Source organism: Notamacropus eugenii, chromosome 1 (genome assembly GCF_028372415.1).
Source record: "Notamacropus eugenii isolate mMacEug1 chromosome 1, mMacEug1.pri_v2, whole genome shotgun sequence".
Taxonomy (NCBI): Eukaryota; Metazoa; Chordata; class Mammalia; order Diprotodontia; family Macropodidae; genus Notamacropus; species Notamacropus eugenii.
In genome coordinates this window covers 128,007,184-128,029,181 of record NC_092872.1, presented here as the reverse complement: position 1 = coordinate 128,029,181, position 21,998 = coordinate 128,007,184, and the positions used below count along the sequence as shown (strand labels likewise).

The 21,998-nt window shown below is 41.5% G+C and overlaps 1 protein-coding gene across 1 annotated transcript in view; it reads right to left on the bottom strand.

Annotated features, from left to right (window-relative positions):
• SLC24A1 (solute carrier family 24 member 1) overlaps positions 1-13,757 on the bottom strand; it is a 39,228-nt gene extending 25,471 nt beyond the window's left edge. The window contains exons 1-4 of the mRNA XM_072616050.1: positions 11,811-13,757; positions 5,062-5,115; positions 3,638-3,746; positions 1,425-1,572 (exon numbers count right to left, since the gene is read on the bottom strand). Of these exons, the coding sequence (XP_072472151.1) occupies positions 1,425-1,572; positions 3,638-3,746; positions 5,062-5,115; positions 11,811-13,757 (2,258 nt within the window). The remainder of the gene's footprint in view (positions 1-1,424; positions 1,573-3,637; positions 3,747-5,061; positions 5,116-11,810) is intronic.
• Positions 13,758-21,998: the final 8,241 nt, after the last annotated feature.

Below are 21,998 nucleotides of genomic sequence, written 5' to 3'. Positions count from 1 at the left end.
TTTTCTGTTCACTGTCTATCCTCAGTGACACACCCTTGCCTCTAAGATAAAATATAAACGCCTCCATTTGGCATTTAAAACTTCCCAATCTGTCTCCATTCTTTCCGTCTTTCCAGACTGGTTACACACTATTCTCCTACACATGTTCTACTCACAGGTTCAATGGCCCAGTCCAACTGGCTTCCTTGGTATTGCCCACTTACCAAATCCCATCCTCTTTACCTTTGCTCAGACTGTCCTCTATCCCTTGAAAGCTCTCCCTTTTCAGCTCTGCCTCTTGGAACTTCAAGTCTCTCTTCCAGGCTCATCCCAAGGGCTTTTTCCTTCAAGGAGCCTTTCCTGGTTCCCCCAGTTATTAGCACTTATTTTGTATATCTCTCCATCATGGTAAATCCCAATGATTCTTAATCTTTTTTGTGTCGTGGCCCACTTTGGCAGGTAGTCTGATGAAGTCTTTGGACCCTTTCTCAGAATAAGGTTTTAAGTTAAGATACACAGAGTCACAAAGAAAACATATTAAGATGTGATTATTAAAATTTTACAAATTCATAGAATCCAGGTTAAGAACCACCACTCTGATGTACAGGCCTGGCCTCTGAATTGGAATGACGTGTGTTTAAGTGCTTCCTTGAACACATGCTGACTGTGTGACCTGGACGTGTTGCTTAAGTTTTTCAGAAAGTGCCCTAGGCACTTTCTAAGAATATGAGTTATTACAGAAGGGACACTAGACATAGAGGAGCACCTCACAGGGTACTCTCTACCCTGGTAAAATGATTGGTCCAGTCCAAAACAAAAAATCTTTGGTTCATTTATCTGTGAATACTTCCCCTAGTAGAATATGATCTCCTTGTGGCTAGGGATGATCTCATTTCTACATTTGTAGCCCTAGCTCCTAGCCTGTCAGCTGATTAATAATGAATGATTATGGCTGGTGGAGGCAGAAGGAAGGTACGGTGGGAATACAGGACCTTAGAGGAAAGGACCTTAGAGGTAATTGAGTCCAACCCTCTTATTTTATAGATGTGGAAACTGAGGCCTCGAGATGTTAAGTAACACTTAACTTCCTTACATAAGTAAGTATGGGGCAGGGGTGGGATTGAACTCAAATCCTAGCAACTTCAAAGTCATCCTTCTTTCCCTTGACCCACAACACCTTAAATTAGTAGACACTTTTCAGGTCTCTGAGACTCAACAGCGGCGGAATATCGCCTTCGCCAGTGCCCCCTAAATATCAGCTGCGGACATTAGGAATCCAGCTGTGGAGAGGCCCCAGAGGAAAGTAAACATCTGGTTGGCACGACTCGGAGAGAGACCCAGCGGAAAATGCGCCCTTTATAGTTTCTCTAAGGGGCTGTGAGCTTCCCCTGCAAATCACTGGGAGGCCACAACGATCCCTTTGTTTTTCCCTTGGAGCACTTCACTGGAGATTTTCGGTTCGGGTGTCGATGGCGATCGCCCTGACTGCACTTGGCAGTCGGGCCTGGGCATAAATTATAGCTAGTTTGCAGCGCGCTCGAGAGAGCGACTTTTGCTGGGCGGCCGCTCTTCCTTCCTGAGCTGTCCGTCGCCCTGCGAAGGTGATGCGGCTCAGGCGAGTCAGCCTTGTCACACAGCACTGTCATCTATACCTATCTACCTGAAGACTCAGCTCGGAGGAGAAATCACAGCTGTGCCCCCTCTCCCCCCACACCAAGCTTTGGGTTAGAGCTGAAGAATCAGAGATGGAGAAAGCGAAAAATGACATTCTGGATCTCTTCCCTGAGCTCAGTCCTCAGCATCTCCTGTTCTCTGTACAACGCCTCACATTCACTCCTCTTCTCTCATCCTACCGCCATGCTCTAACCACTCATTGTTGATTATTGGTCTCCATTTCTAAATGGTCTGTAACAATATCCTTCTGACCTCAGGAGCCAAGGAAGGATTATTTTGCATTTTGGGAAACTGAGGGCAGACAAACCTTTTTTTGTCTGCTTTGTATCCCCAGGATGTAGAGTAGTGCTTGGCACAAGCTTCTTGATTAAGCCCCAGAAGGGGAAGGGAGCCCAGTTACTTTCTGCTTCTATTAGGATGTTAGCAGCCTTTTAAAAATAATTTTCCTCTCCTACCCCAACCCCCACTCCTATCTCTGAGAGACATGTTCCTTTCTTGCTTCTGAATTGGGAGTAAAATACATAGGAAAGATGAAATCCATAGCTGAAGCAGATTTCTTGGTAGAAAAATAGGAATTGTCTTCACCTTTAAAGAAAGGAAAGGATTTTTCATCCGTATGGAATAGGCTCTAGACTCTGTGAGTTGAAGGAGATAGGAAACCTTCCTCCCAGTGTTATTGTGAGAATCAAACAAGATATTTGTAAAGTGCTTAACACAGTGTGGGGCACATAGTGCTATATAAATGCCTGTTAATGTTATTGTTATTATTGTAGGTGGACTGCTTTGGAGGGAGACCTAGGGCTGCAAGGTGCTAGTCTCATTTCTGCTGGGAATCAGATATGATCTTTGACCCTTGGCATTTAACCTAGGTTAAACAATTTAACCTAGGTCAAATTTCTTCAATTAAATCTAGGTATAAATTTCTTTTATAGATGAAGTTTCTTCATCTATAAAATGGGAATGTAAAATAATGCTGTTTCTATCTTACCTAGCAGAATTAAGAGAGGAATGAATGGCTTGCTTTGTTAAAAGAATGCCTTTGTTAAGTCTTAGTTTCCTAATCTGCAAAATGGCCCTCCTTTTTTTTTGCTTGCTGTGATCAGAAGGACTTTGCTCCATACACGCTACTTAGAAAGCATTCCAGCATAACCATGAGCAAAGGCTGATAACAGGGAGAATTGGGGGAACACAAAAGGTCCAGTTGGACCAAGATATCTCTTCCCTTCATAAATTTCTAATCATTGCTATCTTGAAGGTGGATAGTGAAGCAAATACTGCCCCATACTTCACTGGAAAAATTGAGTCTGTTAGCTGGGAGCTCCTCCTTTGCCCTGCTTCCTCATCTCATCTCATCTCATTCAAACATCTTCCTCCACTATCTCCTCCCACACTCCCACAGTCTCCGGTAAAGAAGTGGCCCTTCTTGTCAAGGTAAACTCTTCTATATGCACCTTTGATCCCTAGCCCATCCCAGCTTCTCTAGCAGATTGTCCCCACTATCATCTCCCCTCTTTCTCTTATCTTCAATCTTTTTCTACTACTTCTTTCTTTATTACTTAAAAACATACTCATCTTTCCTCTATTCTTAAAAAACCCGCGCTTGATCTGACCAGCTCTGTTAGCTTTTGTTCTATATGTCTCCTATTCTGAACTAAACAACTTGAGAAAGCCATCTCAATGCCTCCATTTCCTGACCATCACTCTTTTCTAAATCCCCTACATCCTCATCATTCAGCTCAAACTACCCTCTCCAAAGTTACCCCAATGACAGTCAATGTCCCTTTCTCAGTCCTGATTTTTCTTAACCTCTCTGTAATATGAGTCTATTGATTACCTTGTCTTTCTATATGAGCTTCTTCCTCTCTTTGTCTCTGTCTCTGACTCCTTTCACCTCTGTCTCTGTCTCTTGCCCAGTTCTCCAGCCGTAGGAGGCGAGGGTATTGTCTGGTCCAGGCTCCCAGCTGGTTTTCAGAAACTTACTTACCTTCCCCTAGGGGGTCCAAGGTGTGCAGCATGAGCTGGTAGATGGTGCTGCGAATGGTGCTGTTGTGTAGCGAGGCTGCACTGCTTCCTCGGGTCAGAAAGGACGGGAGCTGAGCAAGGGGAAACACCACAGCACCCACTTCAGATCAGGAGGAGGCATCGTGGAGGACTCCGGTCCCAACTGGATTAGCACCTGAACAACAAACCCCATCCCACAACTCCCTACTGCCCTGAGGCTGGTTTACTTGGTGACCAGAGAAATTCTGGTGATTTAGGAACTTCCCCTACTCTGGAAAGAGATCAGTGCATGCAAATACACCCAGAAACAGGCACTGATGTTGGATGCACTCACATGACCATGCCCCCCCCCATAGCAATAAACATACACATACCTGTGCATGTACACAACATGGGTGTGTATGTGTGCTTGTGCGCGTGCACGCACACACACACACACACACACACACACACACACACACACACACACACACACACACACACACACAAACACCACTCTACATTTGAGGCCATCTTGCCCTCTAGTGGCTACAGTACAGATCACCCAGGCTGTTAATGCATCTTCTAGCTTTAATAACCTCCCAAAGTCACTGAGGCAGGGGTTAGGGATTTTCTCTGGATTTGGGAGGAAGAGAAGGAGAGAGAGAGAAGAGGAAATAGTGGCTATGTGTCTATGGGTACACCCCATAGGATCTCTCTTGGAAAATCTCTGTGGCACCATACTCAGATTTTTACCCTATAAAACCCACCCCCAAATTCCAGAGAGAACCCTAAGACAAACTGGTTGTCAAAGAGCTTAAGGCGCAGTTACAGTTTTCAGAAATCCTGAATGCCCATCCAGGAGTACCCATCTTACCTCCCATTATCAGTGTATTTGCTTTTCATTTGGACCTCATGGATCTCTCTTCTTTCAATGCTTCATATAACATTAGACTCTTAGCTCATAGTGTTAAAGCTGGAAAGGACCTCAGATATCATGTAGTCCAACCCCCTTGTTTTACAAATGAAGAAACTAAGTTGAGAGGATATTGACGACTTGCTTTCATGAGGCAACATAGGGTAGTGGAAGTCAAGACACTCCCTGAATACTATGATTATTCTGATGGGGTGATCCTGCAAATCACTTAACTTCTCAGAACCTCAGTTTCCTCATCTGTAAAATGGGTATGAGGCTAACAGCACCTACTTCACAGGGCTATGGTGGGGATCAAATGAAATAAGATACATCAAGAGCTTTGAAAAACCTTAAGTACCATATAAATAGTAACGTCTTCTTGCCCAGAGTCACACAGCTAGTCTAGTTGCAGAGCTGGGACTAGAATGAAGATCTCTGAACTCCCAGTCCCAAAAGTGCCCCCGCCCCAACCCTGGGCTTCCCCCACCATGTCAGACCCAGGTAGCACCTACCTTTGCTTTCTTGCTATCTTCCAGATCATCCACAGGGATGTCCCCATTGCCTGTCTATAAACAGGGACGGGAGTCACAAGAATGTCACAGCAGTAACAGCCCCCAGCCCATCACACCCACCAGCATTCTGCGCGCTCAGTGGACGCTGCCCAAGGCCTTGCCATTTATCTGACTGTTGGAATATGATAAAGTATTTCTCATTTATATCCAGGAATTAATCCAGTTTTAGAAATGATCTAAATGGGTCTAAACCCCTTAGATTGATATTTAAGACCCTCCATAATCTGGGCCCAGCCTACTCATTTCCTTTTTAAATTTTTTTAACTTATTTTATTTTTAATTTGTGAAATAAAACAAACATTCCCATAACATAGAAGAACAATAAGAAGATGATTACATATGAAACTACAAATTTATTGTTTACAACTTGTTATTCCTTTTCATAAATTTATCATGTAAATTTCTTTTGTTTTCCTTCTCTCCTCCCATTCCCTTACTTTTTTCTCAATATTGCCCATTAGGCCTTTACTGGTCTAGTCCATGATCTCCAGCAAACCATGTTCTTCTCATCTCTGAACCTTTATTTACACTATCCCTCTCTCCTGCTCCATTGGGGGTCATTCCTCCTTCTTCTCTGCCTATCCAATTTCTAGCTCCTATCTCCACCTCAAAGACTCCCTGTACCAACCCAGCTGGAAGGACCCACACCTTCCTGGAGTACTTATTGTCTGTAACTTGCAGTTGGCATTTATCCTATATTGCCTTGGGATAGCTGCTGCATTTCTATTTGATTTTTCATATGGGCAACTATTGACTCTCTAATCATATTATAAGCTCCTGGAGATCAGGGATGATCCTATCTCAAGAATATCATCTAATAGGTTAATTGTGCTTATCATATAACATTCATTAATCATGATATCTGACATTTGTAGAATGCTTTGAACTTTTCAAAGTGTTTTCATGCCTTTCATTATTATAATAAATATTTGGCAAATTTTTTTGGATACATAAAGAATGTAACTTCTACTATTTTCTACAGTACTGACATGTCTCAGGGTCTCCTTTGTTGACCCCCAATTTGTGCCCCAATTAATCATTATATATCCCATTATACTCTCTCTTCCACTTCTATGACATCAGATGGAATGGTAACCTAGGGATTTTTGACTTGGACCCCTTGACTACTGATAGTCTTAAAACAAGATTCTGATGAAACAGCATGAAGATAACCAAACTGAGAAAGTTGGGCAACACCTGAACTTGACTTTCTGGAGCATTGTTTCCTAGTTTTCTTCAGTCCATGACACAATGAATTTATTAAGTCAGAGGGGAAGGCAGAAGGAGAAGTATTTCCAGTCTAGTAGATTCTGCCCCAATATACAGAATTATGTAGGGCCACTCTATAAAGCTTTTGGAGAGTTGATTCCTGACTTCAGATGGACATAATAAGCAACATTTTGCCAAAGGTAAAACTAGTCATCTGTTTTTCTGACTCATCAAAGCTGTCTTCTGAGTTAATGCAAAAGTACTTTCTGTTAAGCGAATTGTTTTGTTTACTGTTCTTTTCATTCATATTAATAATAACTAATAATAATGCAAAATTATTTCTGTTTTTAGCCAAAGAGTCTTTCCCTCTCAGATAGGTTTTTTTTTTTTTACTAAATAGAAGAGGCCACTCTTTGCCTCATTTTTTACCTAGCCTTGATCACTGAATGGACATTGCCTCAGTCAAACCGAGACCTGGGAAACACCTTGTTTTAAAAAGGCTGCATCTGAGACCACCTCCAGTCATCCTGATGTATACCTCACTATCAGAACCAGATGGCTCCAGAGGAGAAAGTGAGCCTGGTGACTTTGCACAGCCCTCCTTCATTTAAATCCAATCCACTTACTAGTCATGGCATCATCTTCCTGGAGTCAGGAAGACTCATCCTCCTGAGTTCTAATCTGGCCTTAGCTGCGTGGCTTGGGGCAAGTCTTGGCAGGTTGGCATTTATCCTATACTGCTTTGTGACAACTGCTGCATTATAGTTTAATTTTTCAGATGCGTAACTATTGTTTCTCTAATCTTATCATAAGCTCCTAAAAGTCAGGGATGATGGTATCTCAAAAATACCATCAAATAGGTTCGTTGTACTTATCATGTACATGGTGGAGATAAGCATGCAGTATAGCTTTCATAAAAGACTTCAGGAAGACAGGCTGAGTTAGACTGAGAGTCAGCTCTTTGACCTTCTCTGCTCTTGGTACTGGATTCTTTGACCTGAATCTCTACCCCTCTATTCCTACAACCAGCCTTTTGCTTCTATCTCAATCCCTTGACTACTAGCTCTTTAAAAAAAAAAAAAAGCCTTAACACTAATCTGGCTTGGCCTTTTGCCTTATGTGCTCTTGGATTCATCCTTGCCTTTTCTACCTCCAGAACTGGATTTCTATTCTACAGCCCTAGTTTCAAACAAACAAACAAACAAAAAAAACTTGAAGTATTAGTATCTCCTCCAGCAAAGCAGAGTGTTCTGCACACAGTAGGTACTTAATAAGTGCTTGTTGAATGAATAATGAATGAAATCACTCAGCTGATTGGCAGCGAAGCTGAGGCTAGAACTCAAATCTCATGGAGGTCTCTCTCAGCCTAGGGTTCTTTCAACTGTACAATGCAGAAAATAACTCAGATTGATAACTCTAAAACCCCCACCTGAAACACACTGAGATCTCAGCTGAACAGCTCCTATTTATTCACACTTGGACACGTCTGGCATATTCATTTAGAAAGGAGTGTATCCCCAAGTGAGTAGTTTTGGTATCATACCCACCTATACACAAACACTGACCACTCACCTTCTCTCTCTACCATGGCCACCACAACTTTTCCTTTCTATCCTCTGATCAATTATTGGCAAAAACTAAGTGAAGAAACCCAAGAGTATATCTTTGGGACACAACAAATATTGACTGGCATGTAGCCAGGAAGCTAAGTTCAGGTCCTCCTGACTTTAGAGCTGGTGCTCTATCCACTGTGCCACCTAGCTGCCCCTAGAGTTGACTTTCTAATGCTTCAAATTCTCAAGGATCCTTTATTGCAAACTTCACCTCTTGGACTCACCTCCCTTGCCATGTTTCTCTCTCCCTGACCTTGCTGTCCTCTCTCCCCCTTCCCTACCAACTCCCATGTCTCTTCTAAGTTAATCATTTTTTAGGCCAAAGTTAATTAAAATAAGTGAGACAAATCAGTCTTCCTTGAGTCCTCTCCCTCATCACCTTGTGTGGGAAGGACAGGGACAAAGTTGCCCTATTAGATATCTACCAGTGCACTAAGTGAAGGGTGCAGCCCAGTAATCAAATGTGCACCCTTTCATGAAAAAAGGCATTTTGGGAAAGGGATCTGTTCATTTTAATAGTAAAAGCTAAACAATTTATGGGAAAGAGGGCTAGAGTTTTGCATTAGACTCTTTTAAACCATGACTGTACATGACTGACATGACTTACCTAAAATAAAGTGTGAGATCTTCAAAGTGTCACTTTATAAATTCAGAAGAGAATAATCTGCCCTTGGACTAGGTAAAAAAACCTGGGTGAATAGTTACACTGTCTAGCCAAATCAGAGGAGGTCTTGGTCACTGAAATTCAGGTCACAAGAAGGTCTAAGAAAGACAATTGCTCTACTTTTTGGTTGGGGTGGAGGGGAAAATCTGTTCAGCATTGTAGCTAAGCAGACAAAATCCACCTATTTGGTGGAAAAAAAGGTTTTGAAAATCTGTCAGCAGATCCTGTCTTGGAGTGATCCAAGAGTGATCCAGATCCAGCATGAACTGGTGAATAATCCTAATCAAAGATTTTTTTAAAAAAGAAGAAATGAAGCTTTACTGCTCTAAAATACAGAATGGAATTCTTAACTGTTATCACTGCACTGCCAGAAATTATTTGCTACCATGGAAAGATCACTGAACTGGGAATCAGGAGACTTTCCAGTCTAAAGTCAGCCACTAATTCTCTGGGTGAACTTGGATAAGAGTTAACTTCCCTGGACCTCATTTCATTATTCTATAACATGCAGTTTTGGGCCTAGGTTATCTATACACTCCCTGCCACTTCCAGTACCCTGTGATTCTAACAGAGATCCTGGTAGACCTTCACTAACAGAGAACATATTGATAATAAGCACATTAGCTTGTCACGCAAATTAGCTGCTATTAAAGTAGTTGAAAACAATCTATTTCTTTTGTTGCTTATATCTCTGCCTTGAAACTTTCCTTTGTTACTTACTTAAAATACAGTGTTAGGGCTGGAAAGGACTTTGGAAATCATCTAGTAAGGTCCTTTTATTTTACAGATGTTAAAACTATGACCCAGAGATAGAGTCTCACGAGCAAAGTTGGGGCTAGAATTCAGGTCTTTAAAGTCAGTGCTCCTTCCCCACTGAAGAAATTAGGGAGGCAGTATCTCCTGCACAGTTTGGCCAAGACAGTCCTGGAATCAGCTACTTCAGATTAAGTAGCTAAATCCTTCTACCCTTTATATCCACAGCATTTGCCAATATCAGACCCATCTCTAGGAACCTGAGATGGGTGGGTTGGGAGCTGTTCCTCCTCTTGGTTCACATTTTCCAGAAACAGAATATAAAGTTTTGCTCAAAATCCTCTGAGTCTATATCCACAATTTTAGTTTATTTTCCTAATGAATATGCTGATATAAAGAAATCACAAACACCAACCCCCCCACTCAACCCACAGCTTCTCCATCTCTTATAATTTTGGAATGAGAGCTGCCTTAGATAATGATCGCTAGGGACCACTCCCATGGAGGGACACTAAAATACAGGGCAGGAATTTATCCCTCCCTGAAATACTCATTGTCTAAACTACCAACACTCCAGGTTTCCAACATGTATTATCTTGTGTTGTTTTCGTCTACCTAGATTGTTAACTCCCAAAGAGAAGGATGAGAATTATGTCTGTCCCCCTCAGAACACATTGGGTACTCAGTAATGACTTATTGCCCTTGGACTTAGCCAGACGATCACAAATTTAGAACCAGAAGGTAATGTAGAGGCCTTCTAGTTTATTCTCCTTTATTTTTTAGGTGAGGAAACTAAGGCCCCTAGAGAGTAAATGACTTGGCCAAAGTCAGAGAGTTAGTAAGTGACAGGCAGGATTTGAACCTAGACTCAAAGAGAAGACTTCTCTCTGCCTTCCCACTCTTTAATTGTGAAGAAAGGGACTTGAAAAAAGAGCCCTTGCCCTCTTTCTTCTCCTTTCTTTCCCCAAACAACAGCCTAATGGCCATTTGTGAACTAAGAATGCTCAGAATGCTTTTTTCCATGGAATGATGTACATTTGGTTCCAGGACTCCTCTCTTTACTTCATGGGCAGCTGTTTTAGCAGAGTTCTAGATTTCCATTTTAGTCATTACTCACCCAATGTTGCAAAGATTTCCATTCATCTTTGGGACTGATACAACCTATCAGAAGGGAGGTACCCAAGGAAGGCTACTAAAATTGGAAGATTTCCCTATTGGATCATCTCATAGACTGACAAATCAGTTCAAATGTCTAAATTTCCCGCTCCCTTATTATTTGACTCCCTTAGTATTTAAAGAAAGCTACCAAATAAACTTGTGCTGTTTGGGGTTTAACTAATGCACACCAGTGTACTCATGTAGATACTGAGTACTACAATAAAATTCCCTTACATTTTCTTATTCAAATATTTCACATCATCCTCTGCATATCCTGAGGCTTAGATAAAGGAAAGTGGATGGGAAACCCCACCCACACAACTTCACAGTGATGGAATCCTAATAAAACTGCCCCCAGCCCCAGTATTCTAACTTCCTTATGGGCCTCACTGAATAAGCAGGCATGTCCTGGTCTGACCACACAATCTGGCTTTAACCACACCACAGGACCCCAGCCCCAATCTAGCCGCTGCCTCCACCCCCAATATCTCAATTTCCTCATAAGAACTCATGGCTCACTAGAACAGCAGGTGTGTCAACCACATCCATCTAGTCTTAAGACAGGATCATAATAGCCGGCCAATCAGAAAGCAGCACCACCAGGATGCCCAAGCAGGTTACGGGCCCCAAATAATAGAAGAGACCTTCCTTAAGTAGGTTCCTGTGCATTAATAGCAAAAGCTGTCCTTTAGGTGAACTTATGCTGTAGAGAGACTTATTATAATATCATTATCATACATACATGCCTCCTACCATGAGTTTTTTCTGTATGCATTGTGGGTAATTGCATGCACAGTTCCACCAAGGCTGGGACCCCTCTCACATTGGCTAATCCCTTAACAAACCCCTCCTATATTTTAATATCCACGCATTCTGTAATGATGTAATTGTATCTTTTGCTCTATAAAAATCCCCGTCTTGCTCTGACAAGCTCCTGGTTCCTTTTTTGAGCTCAGCCCGCTTTCTGAGAAGCATAATTCCCAATAAATGCCTTTGCTTGGGTTGGAAATGGTCTGAATCTGTGAGAAGAGTTATTCACTATTCTCCTGGGTGTATTTAACATGAACTCATACAACCTCTCCCTTTCCTACTGGAGAACTTACCACTTGGAACTGGTTCCTGGTGCAATGCTTGACCAGTCCGTTCTTTCTATCCTGATTCTCATAATCGGTCAGATTACTTCACAAACCTGGAGAATCCCCCCTTGAACATCCCTCCTGCCCTCAAAAAAGGGGGAATCAACCTTTGAAAAAGTCCTCTCTCACCCTGCCATCTGTGGATTCTGTCCTTACCTTGCTAAGGCCTGCTCCAACCATAATCTTGGCCATCGTCCTCCCATTGAGTCGTTCTTTAACCCAGACTTCAAGTTGTTGGTTCCACTTCATGGTAAAGACATAGAAGGCATAGGCCATGAGGAGCATTAAGCTCTCCCACCAGGTGATTAGACTATCCAAGAAGAAGAGGATGAGCATCGTCAAGTCAAAGATATAAAAGGAGACATCACGGAATAGGGGCCACCAGGTAAGGTTGAGGACTTCTCTGGAGAATAGGGCACAAGTGCCAATTACAAAGAGGATGTTGAACACAGCAGAACCCACAATTGTGCCAATGCCCACGTTACTGTGGGAGATGAAAACACCAATGAGTGAGGTGAAGAGCTCAGGAGCAGAGCCGCCAGCTGCCATGAAAGTGGCTCCAGCCACATCCTCAGAGATCTGTAGCTTATTGGTGATGACCCCCAAGGCTGGGACAAAGTATTCATCACACACAATGGCCAATGCCACAAACACATATATCATTCCAAAGAGGTGTAGGACTACCCAGCCCTGCCTCCGCTCCTCCACACTGAACAGGTCTGGAGGATATTCTCCCTTGGCATGAAGGTCTAATAGCTCAGGGGCTTCAGGAGAGTTATGGCTAGCCTCATCAGGGAAAGACGTTATGTCTGTCGAAGGGGAGAGGCTGACAGGAACTGCTGGGACAGGTTCTACAAACACACAGTGCCGGATGTGGGTGGTAGAGGCAATGATGCCCATGGTAGCTAACGTTGTGTCCTGTGTTCCTTCTCTAAGAGTGGCTGTAGAGGTTCTCTTTATCATCCTCCTGGTTGAAGAGGTTCTCAGCGTCAGTACTCCAGCTCTGGTTGGGGTATTCATGATACTCAATCCAGGAGAAGTCTTGTTCTCCACTCTTGTTCTGGGTGCCATAGTGTTTGTCTTCATCACTGTTTGGTGAACAGTTGGGGAATTTTCCTCTTCTCTTCTCTTAGAAGTATCTGAATCCTTCTTTTCCACTACTCTTTTGGGGGTAGTTGGGGTGTTCTTAAGGGAAGTTGGGGTAATCTCCACTACTCTCTTGAGGGTGGCTGGGCTATTGTTCTCCACTGCTTTCTTGGGGATAGTTGGGGTATTCTTAGGGGAAGTTGGGGTAGTCTCCACTAATCTTTTGGGGGAAGTTGGAGTGTTCTTCTCCACTACTCTCTTGGTGGCAGCTGGAGTATTCTTCTTTTTTCTTCTAGGAATAGTTGGAGTAGTTTTTTCCATTACTTTTGTTGGAGAAGGTGAGACAGTGTTCTCTATTCTTTTTGGAATAGTTGAGGTGTTCTCAATTATTCTTTTGGGGGCCCCTGGGCTATTCTCCCCTGTCCTTTTGGGGGTTACCAGGAGCCTCTTTCCTACCGTTTTCCTAGTTGTCAATGGGTCATTGCTCTTCACTGTTGCCTTGGGGGTCATCATGTAGTTCTCAGTTCTTTGAGGTGCAGTTGAGGTAGGGTTCTGAATATTTGTACTGAATGTGGTTGGAGTATAGTTCTTCACTATTTGCTCTGTTGTTAAGGTATAATTTTTCTTCCTTTTCCTAGGTGTCACTGGGGTAGAGTTGTTCGTTATTCTCCTGGATGTGTTTAGGTTTTTCTTTGCCACAGTTGCTGAGGGTGTTAATTTTTCCCAGTCTTCTGTTACTTGGGGATCCAGCATACTGCCTTCCATTTCTAGACTGGATTTCTGATGGTCACTGTCTGATGTTACTGTTTCAGTGTTAGGAAGGTCCCGGCTGGCCATTTTCACAGGCTGGGAATACCTGGCTGTCCACAGTGTAGGCAGGGCCCAGTGGCTCCTCAAGAACTGGTAAGTGGAGCCAATAAGTATCATGCCCAAAAGAAAGAGGACTCGATTCCACTGGAGTCTCTTCCGTCGGGCTAACTGCTTCTCCTGTCCCCAAAATTTGATCATCTTCCCCATTGTGACCAATAGTTCTTAGAGGATGATTCTTATTCCAGCCATTGGAAAATAAAATTGACTCCAGGATTTGGGGAGGTCATTAAGGAAAGGTGAGTTATGAATCCCAAGAAGTATCTGCAAACCTGAAAAATAAGGCATTTTCCTCTAAGAAAGGATATGGTACCCTAATTATTTATATGTGAGAAAGCCAACCTCAGAGATTCCAAGACTGATGTCATGACCTTTACAGACAAGTCCCTTGAAGTGAGGAGAGTCTCAACCAATAGAGCAATGGGGTGTATGGTTATAAGGAAGGTCTTGTTTTATCCTTTCTGTGGGAAGAGTATGAGAACACCATGGTCGCCAAAAACATGGATACTACTATTTGGCCTCTGGAGATAGAGCCAGGCTGTTCTGAGAAGGGAAATTAAGAGATTATATAAACATCATTTGTCCAACCCCTCAGTTTATAAATGAGGAAGGTAAAGCCCAGAGAATTTAAGTGACTCTTCCAAGGTCACAAAGTAAGTGAATGGCAGGTCATGTACTCCAGTGCCCTCCTCCCTCCCCCATGCCAATTTTCTTTGTAATTCTCAGTAATTAATCATTTTCTCTGCCAAATTTTAAGTATAAAGCACTAGCTGTGTGTTCAGCAACCCGGACAACATTTGACTGCTGATGTTCCCCATAGACGTATTGAAGGGATTTGCTAATAGTGGGAAAGAAGCAGAAAAGGGAAATTGTATCTGAGACAGACATGTCAGGACTAAGAAAGTTGAACATTTCCATTTGTCTTCCAGAGTAGAAATATTCTGTGTAAATCAGGAAAGACAAAGGGGCTTGGCACTTAAGTGGTAATTAACATTTCCTAAGCAATTTCTTGAGGGCTCTTCAAGTGGAAGTACAGCAATAATTAAGAAGTCTGAACTTGAGACTTATAAGAATCTAGATTCCCATGCCTTTAGTCCAATACTCTTTCCATAAATTAAAGAAAGTAATTTTTAAAGCTAAAGGAAACCAATAGGAGACAAGACAATGTATGATTTTAACTTACTCATCTCTCTTTCGTGCCATCGTCTTTTCAAAGAGATACTTGCACCCTGTCAGGTCTTTTGTCAGTGTTACAGCCCAAATTTGAATCTCATAAAGAGAATTCTAAAGGTTGTTACGGTAGTTCACTTTCTACTTAAGCTTACACTATATCATGAAACAGTGTCAAAATAATTCCTGAGATGAGTCAATACTATCAAATTGCCAAATTTACCTTCAAACCATGATATCCAAGTTGAAAATGTGGACCATTGGTGGAAACTTCTCAGTTTTGGAAGCTCTCTGGACTCCCACTCTCAGAGAGTAGAAGTGAGGCTGGAGCAGGCTGGTAGTGAATTCTCCCATTCTCATTCCCTTCTACTCCCAGCTGAGTATTAACATGAGGCAGGGTCGGGTATGAAGGGCATATCAGTGGAAGGATATCCAATCCCATCTAATACCTGCTGCCTTTAAGAAGCTTACAGGATATTGAACAAGTTTCAGGTGCTGGTGCCTCTGGATGAGCTTGGGAGAAATAGATCTGCTCTCTTTTGACCCCGAGAACTAGTGGGGGAGGAGATGGAGCTTCTTCTAGCTTGTTTCCAAATGATAGGAATTGGAAATTACTATGAGTTTTCATATCTACCACCACTGTTGTTACAGGAAAGGGAAGAAAGCCTGGATTGAGTGAGAGCTCTAAGAGAAAGGGGGAAAGGTTTCTTCAGAATGCAGAATGGAAAAGCATGGAAAATGTTGGTTTTGGGTCCAGGAGGAATCCTTTGAAACAAGATCCATCTAGGCAAATTCCCAGAACAGCTGACTGAGCTGTCCCCCAGTTTGGGTGGGATTTTCAGGAACCTTGTGTCGCACTCCTTGCAATGTGAGGAAGGGCTATTAAATTAACCAAATCATTTTGATTTATGTTTATTGATTGCTCCCAGAAAGTGTTGAGGCACTGTGATGAAGGTTATTTTCAACTATAGAGAATGCTTTTATAAGTCCCTGACCAGTCCTCAACCTCCACAATTCACCCCTACACAAACACTCAGAGACTTAAACTTAAGAAGATACTTAGCTCCGTCTGCCAAATTCATGGCACTTTCCCTGCTCTAATAAGCAGCTGGTCTCTGAGGTTCATAAGGTTCCTTGGGATCACAGACACTTGGCATAGAGAGATGGCAGAGACCAGAGAACACTGATTTATCTTTTTGTCTGCAGGCAGTCCCGCATCTAGGCAAATGACATCCCCCCAAAAATCGAATGCCGTATTCTACTGAAATAACATACACTGTTAACCTTTGTTTTCAGAGAGATCTTTTGTTTGTTTTTGTTTTTCTGACAATTTCAGAACCCTGGCTGGATCCCATCTGAGAGACACTGGGATAGAACTAAAATAGGTGTTTTCTCTCTCCTGCCCCTGGTGGCCAATCTATGGTCATCGCTCTTTCAGACGAGAGTTCACCTCGAAGGAATTCAGGGCACATGGGTTTAACATAAAGATGAGCACTGAGCTCTCACAGCCTGAGCTGACCTTTGTCTAAGCTATTGCAGTTGTTCTAAAATTCAGACCACAGACTATGCAAAGACAGAATCTTGGGGCCATTCATCAGTCTGTCACTATAGAAATACTCCCCAGAATTAATGAGGATTAGGATTTTTGTTGACAACACTTTGATAGAAGGATAAGACAAATAAATCACTTTTTAAGTAAGAGAAACATATTTTAATATGTCAAATTTCTGCAATTTTTAATTCAAAGTATGGATGCCTGATTCCCCCAACACAGAATAGACACACACACACACACACACACACACACACACACACACACACACACCCTTTATCACAAGTGAGGTGCCATGGAAAAGAATGATGGATGTGGAATCAGAAGACCTATGTTCTAATTCCAGCTCAGCCAATTAAATGACCCTGATTAAATCACTTCACCCTTTTCAGCCTTAGTTTCCTTATCTGTAAAATGTGAGGGTTGACCTAAAAGGCCTCTAAAGTCCCTTCTAGTTCTCCATCTATGACCCCATGAATTGCTAGCCAGTTTTCGAGGGATGAATCTCTTTGAACTTAACCAGGCAAGAAGCATTTAATCTGTTACTGGTTCTGTAATTTTAAAAAAATTACAGCCTGGAGGACCTGTCAGAACTTGTGCTTGGTACAGCCTTCGATGGCCCAGGGTTGCCTCTACTCCTCAAGGAAGCATAAGAATAGGGGTTTATTGGAGGACATATAAAATTATAGACATGTTAACATTAATGTTCCAGAAGACCTAGATGACCCTTGTAGACAGCTATACTTTAAGAACTAAATGCCTAAGTGACAACTGTGGATAGAACACCATAACTTTCTACACAAAGTCATACCACTTAATAGACAGCAATGAAAGAGGAACCTGGATCTCCATAAATAAGAAATGGGATAGAGGACTGGCAAATAAAGGGGACTGTCTTCTGCTAGCACCAAGCTACAGAAAGCAGATCAACGGTACATTTTAAAGCCCACTTTAAAAATTAACTAGATGCACTTAGTATTTTAAAGAGATCTTTCTGTCTGTAACCCAGATATTTAACCTGGTCTTAAGTCAAGCACAGGAAGTAGACAAATAGTACAGCTTACACCAACCTCCAACTGTGAAAACTTGCAAGGAAGGAGAGAAGTTAACTACAGATCTGAATTTGTTCTCTTAGATGTATTATCTTGATTCTTTAAAACCTAACAGCTATTTTTCTATATCCCCAGGGCCATGATACACAATAAAGATAGTTTTTGTCATAGTTACAGAATACAGACCCCGTCCAGCATGCTGCTATGCTAGCTATCCTCAGAGAACAAGTGAACTTAAGTAAGGATAGAGATGGTTGTCCAAAAACAGGAATGCAGAAAGAACGAAATTTCCTATGGCACAACTAGGAAAATATGGATCTAGCCTCCTGCAAGGAATGAGAATTGGAGGAATGTTTCTTTTATTTATTTTGTAACATGGGTGATAGGGGAAAGCATATGCTGTGCTCCCTCTCTCCCTCTCCCTTTCTCCCTTCCTCTCCCTCTCTTCCTTCCTCTCTCTCTCCCTCTCTCCTCCCCCCACTCCAGGTAGTCTCCTTGTTGGGACACAAAACCAACTGCCCCTTAGATTTCCAATGAGAGGGAAAGGAGATTTCTCTACCCTTCCACAGTCCCAGCAACAATACAATTGAATACACAAGGCAGTGAGAACAAGTAGTTACCTAAGTAAGCCTGAACTGAACCTCAAGTCCTTTGCTGCCTCTTCTGCTTTTTTGTTTCTTTCCTTGAGCTCAGGTCACTAAGCAGAACTTCTAAGAAATGTTGATTTCTAACCTTGCTAATAACCTTGTAAGTAAAGTGGTTGGGAGACAGCTGATCAGCATGGACTTGTTTCCACAACCACTTCTCAGAAAAGATGACCATCCAGGAGAATGCTGCAGCAGAAAGAGCTAAAGAAACAAACAAAACCAAACCGTGCCCTGGCTTGATAGGAGATTCAGACAACACGGGTCAGAGGTAAAAGTCAAATATCCATTCTGCACTTTTTATTAAGTTGTCTTTATCTCCTCGGAGAATATAATAGGTGATGGCTTATTTCATGTTTTAAATATTTGCTAATTTAAGTAGTTATTAATACGTGCTCATGAGTTTTTTGAGATTTTCTTTTGTGGTGGTGGAAATAAATAGTTGCCCTATACCTACATATATATGTAGATGTAGATATACATAAAATATGTATTTTGTACATATAGATATATAGGTATACATATACATAAAAATGTATATGTATGTATACTACACATGTAAACAATTTTGTACAGTAAGAACCTTTCTAGAAGGGATTTTGTTAATCCCTGTTACGGGAGACCCTAGATGTGGGCATTGCTTCAAATTGTTGAATGGTTGGATCAGTTCACAACTCTGCCAATAATGCATTAGTATCTCAATTTTCCCATATCCCCTCCAACATTTGTCATTTTCTTCTCTGTCATACTAGCCAAACTGATAGGTGTGAGATGGTACCTCACTGTTGTTTTAATGTGCATGTCTCTAATCAATAGTGATCTAAAGCATTTTAAATATGACTACAGATAGTTTGTTTACTTATCTGAAAACATCCTGTTCATATCCTTTGACCATTTATCAATTGGGGAATGACTTGTGTTCTTATAAATTTGATTTAGTTCTTTAAAAAATGAGAAATAGGGCCTTTATCAGAGATACTTGATATAAAAAATGCCTTCCCACTTTCTGCAGAAATACTCTTATAAAGGATACTGACAAAGTCTTCTAACGTTCTTTGTTGCTTCAGTAATCTACCCAGACCTGAAAAAATATATAGGGAGGTTTGGGGGGATTCCTCTAAAAAAACTGGAAAATAAGAAGGGAAATTTGTAGATGATTGAAAAATATTGGTTTATAACTAGGATTTCCTTCCAAGTTTTATACTTGCGACTTAACCTTGATGAAGGGTGAAAGCAATTCAGGTAGCTGGCCTAGTTCTAGTTGTTACTGCTGACTTCTTCCCAAAATATTGACAGCACAGTAGGGAACTTGACAGTACTGTATCCTGAAACCAGGGAGGTTAAAAGAGACAGATGCAGGGAGAGAGGGAGAGAGACAGAGACAGAGACAGAAAGAGAGAAAAGACAGAAAGACAGAGAGGCACACACAGAGACAGAAAGAGAGAGACAGAAAAGAGACAAAGAAAGGATAGAGAAAGAGACAGAGAGACAGAGAGAGAGAGAGAGAGACAGAGAGAGAGAGAGAGAGAGAGAGAGAGAGAGAGAGAGAGAGAGAAGGAGGGAGAGAGGGAGAGAAACTGAGCTAAAGAAAGGGGAAGAGAGACTAGTGGTGAGCTCACACTGATTAGTTTTTCACCCTCCTGTTTTCTTCTTCCCCTTCCCTTTGGCTCCTCTTTGATCTTGTCCTTCTCTTAGAAGACATTCTCCTTATCAATGATGCTGTTGGCTGCTGTTTCAAAGAAGGGGAGAAAAGGTAAAAGGAGTAGGAAGCATCGAGAAGAAGACTTTTTATTTATTTCCTTTCATGTGAGTACGCAGCAAAATAAGTAAAGACAGCATAGCCCTTAAGTGGATAGAAGAAAATCAGTTAGACTACTATGGCTTGAGGCAAATATCCTTTAGGACCCTTAACGAACTCTCTTTGGCTCTGATTTTATCTTCACCATGACATTTCACTTTCATTTGGTTACTCTACTGAGAAAAGGTAGTTCGGTAGCACCGTGGATAGAGCACTGGCCCTGGAGTCCGGAAGATCTGAGTTCACATCCAATCTCAGATACTTACTATATGAACCTGGACAAATCACTTAGCATCTGTTTACCTTTACCCACTGGAGAAGGAAATGGCAAACCATGCCAGTGTCTTTGCCAAGAAAATCTCATAGACAGTATTAGTGTGCTATGGTCCGCAGAGTCCCAAAGAGTTAGACACAACTGAATAACAACACTACCCTACTGAGAAGAGAATACACAAGTCAGCTGCCCAGAGTACTCTGGTTATCTCCACAGTTATCATTCTTATTGAAAATTTAATAAAATTGGCATTCTGCTTCACAAAAATCTCCTTTGACTAGTTACTAGTTCACCAGAGCCTGAATATCCATGGGTAAACTGATGAAATTACATTTCTGAAGTAGTTAAAATGGCACAGTGGATGCAACGCTGGGCTCGGAATCAGGAAGATTCATCTTCTCAAGTTCTAATCTGGCCTCAGACACTTACTAGCTGTGTGACCTTTGACAAGTCACTTAACCCTGTTTGCCTCAGTTTCCTCATCTGTAAAATGAGCTGGAGAAGGAAACTGAAAAGTACTCCAGTATCTCTGCCAAGAAAACCTCAAATGGGGTCATGAAGAGTTGGACGCAGCTGAAAAACAATTAACCTGAACTGAGAGGGAAGATCAGATTCTAGGTCAAAGGTGGGAACAACAGAAGAATATTTCTTGAAGATCCTCAAAGAGAGAAGGAGAACCAGTTTAATTCAATGTCTATCATTTATCTACCACATGCAGAAAGACATTGTCCTAGAGGGAAATGAAACATTCTCTGCCTTTAAGGTATTTACATTCTATAGGAGTGATACATTTACACAGGTAAGTAGATTCAAAGCACACGTAAAAGTTACATAACACAATTTCTAGAAAGGAAAGATGCCTGTATAGGAAGTGGTCCTTGACACATGAGGTAGAGGTGAGGAGAATGTGTGTTCTGGACATGAGGGACCTTTTTTAAAGGAACGGAATCTCTCCCCTTTGACCTCTGAGTGTTGAATGTTCACAACTCATCAAATCATTGATTTACAGTGAGAAGAAACCATCTAGTTTAACCCTCTCGTTAAAAAAATTATTGATATTTTTTTCATATCACTTTCATTTTCAAATATATCAGTCAGTCAATAAGCATTTATTAAGCACCTACTATGTACCAGGTGCTAAGCTAAGCTCTGGAGATACAAAGAAAAGCAAAAAAAAATACAGAGAGGTCAAGAAAGATGAGGATTGAGAAAAGCCCATCCTTAGCTTTCCCCCATCCACCCCAATCTAGAAGCCATCCCTTGTAACAAAGAATGAAAAAGAAAGATTTTTTTAAAGTAGTTCATCAAAATCAGCTAATACATCAACCAAATCTGACAGTATGTGCAATGCTCCATACCATTTTGCCACCTTTGCAAGGAGCAAGAAAATTATATTTTCTTATCTCTTCTGGGCAACCTCCTTTATTATTACTTTTAAAAACAAATGCTGTAGCTTACAAATGAAACCCCTATCCACCATTATCAGAGAAGACATATAATATCCCTTATAATAAAGAAATATATTTAAGCAAAACAAATGGATATATTGGCATTATCTGACAAAATATACCTTATATTATATGTATCATCTACTCTGCTTTTGTGAGAATTATATTTTACCATTAGTCCTTTTGAGTCAGATCTGTCATTATACTGATCACAATTCTCCTGCCTTTCAATAACGTTTTTCTTTATATTTAGTAGTCACCAAATTGCTCTTGGTTCAGCTTATTCGGTTCCATGGCAGTTTATGCAGGTCTTTCCAAGTTTCTCTGAATTCTCTGCATGTGTCATTTCTTATGGCCCTCCAATATACTTACACTTTGTTCAGCCGGCTCTCCGCTTATTGGCACCCACTTGATTTATTTCCAATTTTTTGTTATCACCAAAGTGCTACTCTC